General features: G+C 46.7%; 1 protein-coding gene across 1 annotated transcript; it reads right to left on the bottom strand.

Annotated features, from left to right (window-relative positions):
• Positions 1-4,790: 4,790 nt before the first annotated feature.
• On the bottom strand, positions 4,791-7,508 carry LOC101771355 (DNA-directed RNA polymerases II and V subunit 8A). Its single transcript, XM_004966080.3, has 5 exons — positions 7,360-7,508; positions 6,783-6,860; positions 6,413-6,564; positions 6,136-6,233; positions 4,791-5,158 (listed from the first exon to the last, which is right to left on the bottom strand). The coding sequence occupies exons 2-5, from the start codon at positions 6,853-6,855 to the stop codon at positions 5,047-5,049; spliced, it is 435 nt and encodes a 144-aa protein (XP_004966137.1). The 5' UTR covers positions 6,856-6,860; positions 7,360-7,508; the 3' UTR covers positions 4,791-5,046.
• Between the last annotated feature and the right edge of the window lie 6,456 nt (positions 7,509-13,964).

Raw genomic sequence — 13,964 nt, 5'->3', positions numbered from 1 at the left:
CAACGCAGCCAATGCTGCGTGCCATTTATGGCAACGCCGTGTACCCCCAGAGCAGAGGCGAGCGAATGATTCGACGTCTGAAAAGCACGCACACCGCTCGGCTGCAGAACCCAGAAGCAGTCGTACGTCCCGGCGAATTACACTGTCACGCCCCACGCAGGACGACGACGACGGAGCCATTTCATCCAGGATTGCTATCCCATCACTGGCGAAACGAAATGTCACAGCCTCATCCACTCTACGGCCTTGTTTAGTTCCCAATTTGGAAGTGGCCAAATTGGCATTTTGACATAAATGCGCAACTGTAGCATTTCGTTTGTATTTGTGAATTATTGTCCAAATATTGACTAATTAGGCTCAAAAGATTCGTCTCGCAAAGTACAACAAAACTGTGCAATTAGTTTTTGATTTCGTCTACATTTAGTATTCCATGCATGTACCGCAAGTTTGATGTGATGGGGAATCTTCTTTTTGCATAGTGTCAAAGTTAGGAATTTGGGGGTAACTAAACATGGCCTACGATGATGTAGGATCAGCTAATCATGTGGTACATGCCGGACACATATACAGGCAGGATTCCTTTGAAGTGTGGAACTGAAGTTTGATTCAGAACTGAAGCTCCCTTACTTTGAAATATCGGTATCTGACTTGCCTGTTTTTGAACTTGAAAGTTTGATTCTGAAAACTTAGTTTTTGTGCAGGCACGGCTGCGTGCAAATCGACTGCCGCACGTCAACGACGTAGGCGGCATGCGTTTTTTGTCAGTTCCTCGGAGACACTAGGACTTGTTGCTGATGCTTGTCTCACTCGCCAGTCGCCACCACCTCATCAAATCATGGAAGCTAAAAGCGGAAAGGGATAGAGGAGCAGCTGGAACAAAGGCCAGAAACATAAATAAACTTCTCACTTTATTTGAGCCAGGCTTTGCTACTTACAATGCTGCATCTACCGGCCCATCCCTCGCTCGCTACGTTTTTAGTATGAAGCAGGAGCGGGTAGCTGTCTTGAGACAAACGCTAGAGAACGCTGGGGACGAGCCAAGAAAAGCTTTGCGATCGACATCATCGCGCAGGAACCACAGGAGAAGTGATCGATCATGGGCGATGGCTGCAATTTGCGACTGCAATTTGGACGTTTCAGTTTGCCTTTCCTGAATACTCCTCTCTCCAGATCAGTCCACACTGATGTATGAAAAACATGGAGGGTTTTTGTTTTTCTTTCCCCTCCATGTGTGAGTGCAGAGTGCAGACCATATGTGTAGTTCCCGAGCAGTAGTACTATGTATAGTACGAGCCGCGACAAAGATCGAAGGCAGAAAACCACGCAAGGAGGAGTCACTGTTTCAGCGCAGCAGCAGGAGTTAGTAAGGCATCACGTCACGTTCGCAGAGCTGAAAGCCATTCAACAAACCATCGCCTTTTACAGTACGTGTATGTGTACAATACAGTAAACTGTACTTACGCAGTGCAAAGTACTTGGTAGACTAGTAAAGTTGATGAGTACGTTAGACAGTGTGGTATCTTTTAATAAATACGGCAAATTTGACTGTTCTTTTATTCCTCCTCCCGCGCGCAATGAGCAATGCACGAGCTAGAAGCTCTCCTCGATTTCTTTCTCTGAACTTGTATTTCCTCGGCAACGCTCCTGCAAGCAAAGTTTCCTGTTTTTGAACAAGGTGTCCGAAGCTGTCAGTAGCAATTAACGGCATGTGTTGCGTGGTCTGTGGAGCAGAGGAGCTGAGAGCTGCACGTACTACCGATGAGGCGAAGACTGAAGAACTGCCACCTCTATGATTTCAGCGCAACGCAGAGCAAAGCAGTCCAGTTCCTCGGGGTCGGGGACATCCCCCCACCAACCGTACCGCTGCGCTGCTGACTCCTCAGCCATATGCGTTCATGGCATACGAGCTGGATCGACCAGTCTACGCACGCTATCCTCGCTTACCCTAGCCTAGAGAGGAGACCCCCGGCACCACTGACCACTCTCACTTAGCAATTGAATGGGGACTCGTCCAGCTGAGCTCACTTTACTGCTGAAGAAGGCGGCATGGGCAATTGGGCATGTCCATGGATCGCGCCTTCTTGCTTGCATTGGAACATCCTACTCGTACTGCACGCAGGGCATCTAGGCGCCTCGCCGACGCCTCGCGCTGCACCGGTGAGCATGGAAACGGCAGCAGGTCAAACGCGCCTGGCCGGGTAGCATTCCTCCGTGCGTGTCTCGTCGACGTCGACGTCGACGCCTCCCATACCGCGCGTCCGCGCCGGCGCCATCCACGGCGGCCTCGAGCCCCTCGATCCTTCGCGTTGCCCGGCGCGTGCCGGAACTGGAGCTCCCTCCTTTCCTCCTTCATTTATCACGGCAACGCACGCACCTCCGGGGCCGGCCGGGGGTCTTTTCTCGCAAAGTGAGGGAAGCGACGGGGGAGAGTGAAGGCTCATCAATGTGGTTCGGTGGGTGCGGCATGGCGTCGCTACCTGCGCTGCGCTGCGCCGAGGGATGGGGCTTTTGCTCTTCTGCTGCAGGCGTCTCTTTTTACTACTACTCGGCACAGTCAGTACCTTAATCTTCACCATTACTTACACCCTTTGCTTAATTTTCACCTCTACAAATTCTACCTTAATGTTCAGGGAAACTCCAATGTTATTGGATCCTTTAACTACTAAACGGCAAATCCTGTTCTGCCTCTCAGTGAGGAGTTACACGCGGTTAGCCGGGCTCGTCGCTGCAGCAAAACAATTACTGCTTGGTCGCGGTCAGAGGTCACCACGCGCGCCGCGCGCTGTTAAAACCCAGGGCCGGCTCGTCTAGCTGCTCTTCCAAGAGTCAGTCGAGTCCCCTTCGTTTCGCCACCGCCTCACCTGAGCACCTGCCCGCCCGCCAGCCCGTGGCTCTCCCCATCCCGTCGTCTCTTCGCACGTCAAACTCTGCGCGCCCGTGCGCTGCCAAACCAAACCAAAAACCAACCTCGACCAGGCGCCGTGAGCGGTGATCCCCATGAGGCGGCGGCGGTGGGCGCGCGCCGCCGGCGCGGTGTGCCTGGCCGTCGTGGTCGTGCTGCAGCTCGTCGCCGCGGGCGAGGGGAGGCGGCCGCTGCTGCCGCCGGAGCGCGCGCGGGGACACGCCCACGCTCACAGTGGGAAGGGGCTGCCGCCGCCGACGGGTAGCACATCATCGTCGCTGCCCGTGCACCATGACGTGGCCACAGCCGGCGCGTCCGTCAGCTTCAATGCCGCTGGCGCCCGGTGCAAGAGCAACGGGCGAAAAGCTGGCGGCGCTGCCGGAATACCAGCCGCTGCTGGTGGCGCTGCATGCGCCGAGGACGACGACGACGACAAGCGGCGCATCCCGACGGGTCCCAACCCTCTCCACAACAGATGATCGCTGCTCCTAGGCCGCAAGGAATCGGTGCCAAACAAGAGTCAGAGCAAGAGCAACAGGTTCAGGGCCTCAGGGGAACAGCAACATGCACAGCCAGCAGGCATGCATTGCATTGCAGCGAAGCTCTTGCCGTCTTGGTATTTGCGAGTTCATCCCCTGTTCTCTCCTCCTCTGTTCATCATGAACACGGACTAGATAAGATAGTGATCTAGCGGTAGCTCAGTTCAGCGGTGAAATTTTTTGGATGGTTAGATTCTTCTACCCATTTCCTCTTCTTTTTTCGAGCTTCTGTCAGCCAGCACCCGGTGTATATTCTGCCTAGCTGTTGGTCTCTTGTCGTTCTGTCAGAAAAACAAGAATTGCTGGGCTCAGCTCTCTCCCAGCTTTCCTCCGCGGGGTGTTTGTTCCGATCCTGGAAATGGAAGATTCTTCTGTTCATCATATCTGAATTGCTTCTCTCTGTCCGGCCGGCACATAAGCTTCACAAGGCACACGATCCTCTCTCTGAACGCAAAGATTTCCAGGGATCCTACGAGTATCATATCTCGTGTAGGGCCTCTGTGATCATGGCAGGAAGGGTAGAAATTCTAGTTTTTGGGGACGGTGAAAAAAAAACATAAGCCGTGTTTTTAATTGCTAGCTACTCGGATAACACTGTTCTAGCCCATCACCTGAACTGCTCTCTTCGAACGGGCAAGTGTTAATGGCCTTGTACCCTTTTGCCTGTCCTTGGTCTTGATCAGTATAGCATGCCTGTGATGCTTGAATTGAAGGCCACTCTGCACACATGTCTTCTCAGATTTAGTACTGGCGCCAGGACAATTGCTGGGCATGATAAAAGTCAGCCAGCCAAGCTGCCAATGTGTGTATCTCTGACTCTGAAGATATATGATCCCAGGAAAAAGGCTGTGGCCGTCTACGGTGACCGCTGCTCTGCTCCTAGGTGCGATTGCAATGTGTAGGAGACGTGCTCCATGGGATTGTTCTTGGTCCAGAACAAGAAATCTCTTGCTGCCAGCTCTTCAAACTTCGGTTGGAGATGCAGTGGTGGTCCAGCAACAATCTCCAATCCAATCCGTTTGGTTCTTGGCAATGGCTCCTGGAGCCTTTCTGTGGATGGCAGGAGAGTAAAGTTTTTACAGATACAAGGCTGTCCCCATTCCTATCCTAGTCTATTTGTGGTAGGAGTAAAGGCTTGTGCTCCTGGGCCTCAGCTGGTTCTTGTCCTCGGGGAGGCTGGGAGGGAAATGGCATGTGAACTTTGTAACCATCCAAAAGCATGTACCGGCAGCAGCTGCCGTCGGGGTTTTCATTCATCGGCTGCTGGAGATTGGGTGGTCCAATGCTCTGAACTCTGATAGAGCTCAATGATACCACTACAGATCATATGAAGCGAAACCGCTGTATCATCGTCGTGCACATATTAGAATCCACGATTCAATATGAAAACAGCCTTCCCAGTGTAACAAACCAAAAGATAGAACCACCACAACATTATCCACCAACTACTGGCTTAGAGTGCTCGGTTGCAGCGACTGTTTGCAAGTCCATGATAGAAGTCATTTCTACCAATTGAAAGCCTTACCACATACTGGCCTACTGGGTGGAAGCTGGGTACAGTCAACAAGGTAACCGGCATTTTAAATAGCCAATACATTTACAGTTTTACAGCTTCCTGATAAGAAGAAACAGCCTCTGATCCAGCTCGAAGCTAGCTGCACTGGAACTATCGCACCTAAGCAGCAGCAGGAGGCCACCAAAAGATGCATAGATCTCCCTGGAATGAGGGTATGGGGTATTGAGTTAGAAAATGTAGCACATAACAAACTGGGAAGAAACACTTAGCTGAGAAATAAACATTGATTCGGGTATGCCAAGAATGTGCGCACATCAATCTATATTGCAATTTTGCTCACTGACACACTTAGGGCTTAACAAGATGAATAAAGTTGAAAATGTAGCAATGCCATGCACTCCAACTGTTTCACAAAATAAACTGCTCCAAGTAACTAAGCCCACTATCTGTAATCATGTATTCATAGTTACTGCTCAACTGAAGGTCTATAACCCATACATCAGATTCGTCTATTAAGACTGTCACTTTAAATAATCTTGCTTCTTCCTTTGGGTAGAATAACCTTGCAATTATTTTCCATTTGTTTGAGACTGCTAGACAAGAACATCTAGTATATAAAACCTAACCCATGAAGCTTCCATTGATCAAATGACATGATTTCTTCAACAATTAGCAATAGACGGGCACATGGCCACAAGCCAAGGCAGTATAACTAGAGACATTTTACTTTCAAACGCGATGTATATCTCTGAAGTAATTTCATCTTAAAACATAAAAGAACAACCTTAATCAATAAGACTACCTTAGAAATTAAAATTTAACAGGATCCAATAGACCATGTACTAGTGCTTGCTAAGAATTGGCAAGACATTAGGCATATATCACAAGAAAAACATGACTTGCATCCTCATATTTATGTACTTCAGAGACTGTTACCATGTGGGATCAATCATCCCTGTTCCAACTTATGTTGAGGAACATTTCTGTAACTTTTAATTAGTTATACAGGATTTTAGTAACTTGGTAGTACAATTGTAGGTCACAATCACCTTTAGTGGTTCATATATATGAATTTAGGGCCCAGAAAAATGTGCAGAACAAGGAAAGAAACCAGTGTAACACTAAATGATGTAGCATCATACACACAGAATAATTGTCCAAGTTTAAAGAAGGCATACACTTTAGTAGATGAACTGGTGGAACTGTCGTCTGAGATCTTGTAAAGCTTTCCATGCATGACATAGTCAAACTTGTCAGCAAGTGTTTTCCTTCCAGCCTGAATGAAAGGAATGGAATCATATTATTAATCCAATAAAAATTGCCTCACGGAAGACAAGTCAAAAGAAACAAGAAACATATCGTGGCACCTAGAGCACATTCGGATCTGTATTTCCATCACAAAATTGTCACTATGCCAAGATCAAGTTATGAGAGGAATTAGGTTCGTTGCATCACCTGTGTGTAGTAGCCAGTGTCTGGTGTTCCATCCAGATTCAGAGTAGGAGCTATCACCATGTTGAATTTGTCGCCAGCACGCAGAGGAAAGATCTCAGTAGCAACATCTAGCTGCATGTACACTTGCTCGTTATGAGCTTCGACGCGAGTGACTGTCCAAGCACAACATGGGGAAAAAACAACACTACATCAGCCCATATTTGAAGCAAGAGAAATCCGAACACTCATGTTTCAAGCACTCAAAGGACTGCATAACATAGAGCAAAGTAAGCAATCACTAACAACTACTTACAGGACGTATTCGCAGAATTGGAACAGGAAAGCACATCATGGACTCAAGATTACTGTAGAAAAGCTAGCGATAAATTACCTTTGTCGAACTTCTTGCCATCAGGATCGAGCCTGCTCACACTGAAGTTCTCGTCGAAGAGATACTCGACCATTTCCCCTGTAACACGAATTAAGTTCACAAATCACAACAAAAAAAAACACAGAGAAGTTCAGCATAGCAAATAGCAGTCTACTGCAGTTCTATTGCATAACATGGCAGTCTGAAATTGAGGAAATTATTATGAGCATGATAGCGATAAAGTGCCGCTTGGAACTGAGGCTTCTACATCCTCATTTCGTCCACTCTCAACATCAGCCCACACCCACAGGACCGAAAGACACAGACTTTGTGAGGATGCAGAAGCTAAGCCTACGCAGCTACGCTAGCAGTACTTGAATACCATATACTAGCGGCAAGGAAAAATCAAGGGAGAAGAGCACTGGATAAGGAAGGGGAGCAAAGAAATCTAGCAAGAAGGACACTAGACTGGAAGGGGGAGAATGAAATCAAGCCAGAAGAACTGAAGAAAAGAACAGGTGTCACTGGAGCGGAACGGGAAGAAAGAAATCAGGGAAGAAGAACGCCAGATCGAGAACTGGAAAGCCAAGGAACTCACCGGAGGTCACCGCCGGATCGCCGACGGCAGGTTCGAGTGGTGGTCGCAGGCGGACAGGCGCACAGGAAGAGCGGGCGGCTGCGTCCGGCGTGCGTTGCGGCGCTGCGGCTTTGTGCGGTGTGAGAGTCGGGGGCTAGGGCACGCAGGGAGCCGTGTGTAATGGGGCAGTAACTGGGCCTGGAGTGGGCCGTATCCAAGAACATTCTCGGAAAATCCCACCCACATCCGTAGACGTACGTGATACAGGAAACTAGGGTAACCTCACGGATTCGTGCAACGCAGATTTAGCTTCGTGAACGGCTAGTACAAAGCACCAGCGCAGTCCATCTTTACCTGTTACTAGGATCGTGCCCGTGCGTTGCTACGGGTAGTAAAAAATTTATAGTACAATACACCTCGCATTCAGCAAAGCAATATATCAAAAGAAAATAGTTAATTCACGTACTTAATTATTATATTAATATTTCTTTGGAATACTGCAATTTTCCAAATACAAATTTTCAGCGATCTTGGTAACAGCCTAAGATTCATGTATACAGTTGCTCTTCTATGATGCATACTATTGATTAATGTACAGTCACTGTTCCAAATACTATTGTACTATTAGTTGACCATTATTGCCTAATAGTCAAACTTCCCCATAAGACCATATAGCAACAGCAAGGAAATAGATATGCATGTAATCTTTCATTGTGGCCAAAACTCCTCCATTACAGCAGAAATTCTGAGTGGCTGATTTGAATTCTTCAAAAAAATGATTGGCTCTGCATACTCTAATGAAATCAGTTTAGAAAATACATTTCACTAACCTGCTCTTGTGAAGACTGCATATGAAAAAATAGTAATTTCTGAGGGTTACACCTACATGACATCAGTGAGAGATACTTAGCTTCTAGCATACATGTTGAGAAGCAGTTCTTTGCAGGTCAATAAGGCATCAGTTAAAATACTTAGCACCATGCATTGCTTTGGGTCAGGTTATCCCAGTACAAAATAGAAAAAAATATTTTCATTTAGCAAACATGTCAGAGAAGCAAAATTCAGAAATGATGTGCTGCCAAAACTCAGTGTCACCAACAGGTCAAACAAGTAATGCGATGAGAAATTTGGATCTACAAACCTGGAATTCATTGAGCTCCACATCATTGAGATCCGCATCCTTTGTTATGTGATGTAAAATAGCTTCAGAAATTGTGCCACTTACATCTTGACCAATAAAGGAACTAATGGGTAATCCTAATCAAGCCTACCAAAATGCGAAAAAATTTAGCACGCTAAGAACAATTATTACAAACGAAATAATATAATATACTACCATCAAATTTACCAAATATTTGTGTACTAATCTTAAAAATATTTTGACCAGGAACTGCGTCAATTTGCCAGATACTTGTACTATTTGCCAGATACTTGTACCATCAGATTTACCAAATATTTGTGTACTAAATTAGTTTTGTTTTATGAAAGAAAGTGGGCAAAAGAAAAAATGATGCCCAACGACACCAAAATATGTCTTTTAGCCATGTTTCGCATATTCATACATTTACAATCAATATTAATTTGTCATGCACATAGAAATCCAAATATCATTCTACACATCCATGAATGAGGTCCAGCTGCCACGTTATATTTCAATATTTCAAAAGAGATATCATATATGTGAATAAGACCTACATTAAGCCAATGCACTTAAGTGGTGAACAATGACTGTAAATGGCACTTGACAAGAGATTAACACATATAAAATGAGATTTTTCATACACATCTAAAGATAACTACTTAAAATATTTGAAATTTTGAATCCATCAGAAGAACCTTAACTTACAGAGGTGGCTGACGGTGGACTACTCCATGATAAGGTTCATGGAGACCTGAGTACACTACATAGACTGCCAGATACATTCATATAGTAATAAGCTTCATTTTCACTTCCGCGCATAGAGATACAGTGTACATGCCTACATTTTAGATTGAAGGCATAACATGCCGCTATAATTGCTGTGGCAAAACATTGCCAGGGACCAGTTGTTGAAGGCAAAAGAGAGCACCATTACAATGATGTACCTGGAAACAAAGCAAGTAATATAAGTCAGATTCATTTTTTTCGAATAGTACTACCCAAAAACCTGTCAGAGGAATTTATTTAATTTGGAATTTCCAGATTGCTAACATAAAATGACTAAATATAGGTCTTTTAGAATTGATAGAATGAAGTTTTATCACCTACAAGAATTTTGACTAACATTATAGTATTGACATTTTGTAACAAAACATATTATTGCTAGATAGAAAGATAAAGGTAGAGCACCCAGTAGAGGTGCTACCCACCGAAGGTCTGAACCATGGGTGCTATGCAATTTTTTTAGTTTTATAAATATGGATCAAGGTAGTAATGTAGGAAACGTATACATCTTGTATATCAAAAGTATGTCAATATCTAATGTACACAGCCTGCATGCAGAAGATTGCAAGATCAACATGATGGTTGCAAGGAATGCAGAATTAAACAAAATATGTAACCACATAACAAGTAATACTTCAGCTAAAACTTGTTTGATCAACTATTCAGCTAAAACTTGTTAAGCCATTCTGGCACAGAATGAAGTTTGGCCTAGTGAATTCTAAAAATATTATGGATAGAAGAGGAAACAAATTAAATGTACAGAGAATATTCTCATTGGGTGGCTGCACATACTTAACTTCTCTGAATAACCTGTGACAAATCGGAATGCTAACTTCGCTGCACCTTCTCTGAATAACCTGTGACATGATTAATTATAATTAATTTGAAAATTTCCACAGCCTTGCACATTTACTTGAATCAAACAATTGATTTGTGCTTCATGTGTGTTTTGGAATTTCTTATTGCTATAGCCTAACAACCACGAATTGGCTTGACAAGAAACAAAATCTATATGTTTAATAAACTACACTGAAATTCACAGTTAACAGTAAAATCTGACAAGAAACAACCATGAAGTGGCTTGAGCAATCGTACGTACTATGAGCACTCAAAGGGAAAAACATGCATCTCAGATGGCAACACACACAATATAGAAGCTAACCTCTAAGAGCATTTCACGAATCAGGAACCAGCTATCGTCATCAAGCCAAATGTAGAGGTCTGATCAAAACTGCAAATACATAGAATGACAATTGTGTTTTCAGCACTTATAGAACGAATACGGGGTACAGACTTCCATCAAGAAGCGAAAAAAGCAAGGAACATCAGGTACAATTTGCTGGACCAGATTTTCCAACCCCCTTGTTGAGAAAGCTTATACTCTAGAGAGTAAAATGGAATCAAGAATCAATAGGATCTACAAAATCAGTTCCTGCATACAAACTGGATGGATTTAATACAGATAAGAAAATTATATGTCTTGTAACAAAAAATTTGAGGACAACTTAATTATTTGTAACAATATGTGCATATAGATAAGAGGACACACACATATAGCATAGTGGCAGTTGTTAACCTATTTACTGATTGCAATCATATATTAAAGAATGGGCATTATATATAAACAACCACTTGGAATTGTTAGGGGAATGAAAATAAGTTTTAGGGAGCTGACCACTAATATCATGGCTGTAATAAAAGAACCAGTACAAACATAATTTAATGATTTAGGGATGAAATTGGATCAGCCAGAATGATTTAGGGAGTCAAACCTCAATCCCATCATCTCATGGATGAAATGGCCAGAAACTGCAAGACAAAACACAAGACATATATGAAGCACCATCATCTCAGGAGCAGTAAAAAAATGGATGAAATGGAAGAAATACCTCTCCAGAACTTCTGAGATTTAATTGAGGCTTTTCGTAATTTGATGAATTCCTTTCACATAAGATGTGTCTTTATACGTCTCTGGATTAGTCGCACAGCATTTGCCAATACTTCTGCTCTTCGAGATGAGGTCTTGCGAAAAAAGTATACGCTGTATAAGATTGTTTTATCTCCTGTATTCACCCATTGACATAGGCTACCTAATATCCTTTCAAACCCATTCTATCACGTATGGCTGCACAAGCGGCCTTCTCATCAGAGCTGCAAAAGCATTGAGCTCACTTTAATCGTTCAGATTTTTTTTTTGAAATGTATAGTTCAGAAAAATCAGAATATATTTTACTAGCATATTTCACTTAGAGCTTCACCCCTATTTATATCGCCTACTTAAATCCCACAGCTAGAGCATTCATACCTGTCCACAAGCTCTGGTGCAAGTATTCCAAACCGATCAATAATAAACTCATCAAATGTCCTCTTTATTGGATAGCTAGCACAGCTGATCCGGATTGCTTCCAGAACACCCTGTACCATGACCATGTGCAAATGTTGAACCGATTGAGATGTAGAACTTGAAATAATGGAACATATTAGAACAAATTCCACATACATACCCCACATCTCAATTGATGCAAGACGTTGATGTTCTCAAAGATTTGAGATGGGAAGGGGGAGGGGTAGGGGGGAGGAGGGGTGGCTGACCTCGTCGAGTAGCGCGCGGAGCGATGCCGCGGGCCGCGATCGCGGCCGGCTGGTCCTCGTCGGCGACGGATGGCAGCACGGCGGCCTCCCCCACCCGATGGTGCCATTGCGGAGCTCAAAGTGCACGGCGACATTGGAGACAGCGTTGAGGCGCGAGGACGTGATGGTGAAGGGCGCAGAGAGGGGCACGGCGAGCGCGGCTGGCTCGGCCGCCGCGACGTCCACGGGGGCCACGGGGCAGATCTGGATGGTGACAGCGATGGCGAGACGGCGTGGAGGAGGATAGGGGACGGCGGCGGCACGGGGAGGAGGGGCGCCGACGCCTTGTAGAAGAGGGAGAAGCGGAGGCGCCACACGATGGGGCAACCATCGGGGCCGTGGACGCGCACGACGGCCCGGTCCTCGGCGTCGACCGCGGTGGCGTAGACGGAGGGGGATCTGGCGAGCGCATACAGGGGTACGGAGATCGAGTGGAGCATCACGGTGGGCGCGGAGACGGTGTCGTCAAGCGGCGGGGAGGAGCTGGATCGTGCAAGGTGGGCAGCGGCGGCGGCGAGATAGGGCGACGGTTGTTGCGGATGGGATGGAGGTAGGCGATGCGGATGGTGCTTGTGCTGCGCGGGCGCGGAACCAGAGCGGAGGAACCGGAGGTACGAGTATTTTTGGATCGGACGGAGGGAAATTGATATACCGCGGGACGAAACCACCGAGCGGAAGATGACGTACGAAAAAATGTCTTGGTTTTGCTTTTTTTAGGAGTAGAGATTAAAGCAAGTAACGTTTCTGCCTGGATTTTTCGTCCATCGGACTATTTTTCAAAACCCCCCCTGACATTTCGTGATATCAACCCGCAGTCCAATTCTGAGTATAGGGGGGCTCGAGTGGAAAAAAATAGGAAAACGAGGGATTAAAGCGAAAAGAGTTCCGCTCCCTCGTTCCCCTCCCCTCCCTCGGGGGATCGAGATCCGCCGCACTCCGTCCGACTCCGGTCCCATCCCTCGGGGGATCTAGACGCCGCCGCTCCGTCCGGCCCTCCACCTAGCTCCCTCGTTCCCCTCCCCTTCCTCCGCCGCCCTCCCTCTGGGGATCTAGCCGCCGCCGCTCCGTCCGGCCCTCCACCCCATGTCCACCGACGACCTCCCGCCATCCTCCGACATCGACGTCATCATCCTTCGTCGACTTCCCGCCGCCGCTCTGTCCGGATCCGGGGCCTGCGGTCGGTTCCCACCTTCGTCCTCCTCCCCATGTCCATCGACGACCTCCCCCCGTCCTCCGACATCGACGCCATCATCCTCCGTCGACATCCCGCCGCCGTTCCGTCCAGATCCGGGGCCTGCGGCCGTTTCCCACCTTCGCCCTCCACCCTTGGTCCCGGGGTCGGATGCGCCCAACCCCTTGAGGGTGGAACTCCGCCTCGCCTGACCCTTGGTCCTGGGGTCGGATGCGCCCGACCCCTTGAGGGTGGAACTCCGCCTCGCCCGACCCTTGTGGAACTTAGGCTCGCCCGACCCTTGGTCCCGGGGTCGGATGCGCCCGACCCCTTGAGGGTGGAACTCCGCCTCGCCCGACCCCGAGTGAAGCTCCGCCTCGCCCGACCCTGAGTCCTGGGGTCGGGAGTGTCCGACCCCTGAGCGGAACGTTGGAGTAGTCCGAGGCGAAGTCGAATCCGACGTGTAGTCGAACTCGAACTGGTTGACTTTGAACGTCTCCTCCTCCTCCACTTCCAGGAGGAGGCTCCCGCCCGTCGAGAATGGCCACGGCAGCGCAGGTCTTGCAAATGAAAATTCTTGTTCAAAGTTCAAAAATGGTACGAACAAATGTATAATAACGTGACAGTAAGTAATGACCCGTAGCAACGCACGGGCATTTCTGCTAGTCATGTTAAAAAAAATTACATAGATGTGATGGTTGCTTGTTAGCCTACGTTATAACACTGATTGGTTTAAGCTTGCATCATTTGTTACTCCACGTGTACATGCTGTTGTTGTTGTTGTGATTGTGAGCCTATGCTATGACATTAATTGTTAGCCTATCTACATTACAAAATGATTGTTAGTTTTATCAAAGTTACAAGATACAGGACTTTGTTAACTGCCAGCAATATCGGCGT

Source organism: Setaria italica, chromosome IV (genome assembly GCF_000263155.2).
Source record: "Setaria italica strain Yugu1 chromosome IV, Setaria_italica_v2.0, whole genome shotgun sequence".
NCBI lineage: Eukaryota > Viridiplantae > Streptophyta > Magnoliopsida > Poales > Poaceae > Setaria > Setaria italica.
The sequence above is the reverse complement of the archived record's forward strand: the minus strand, read 5'-3'. Positions and strand labels throughout refer to the sequence as shown.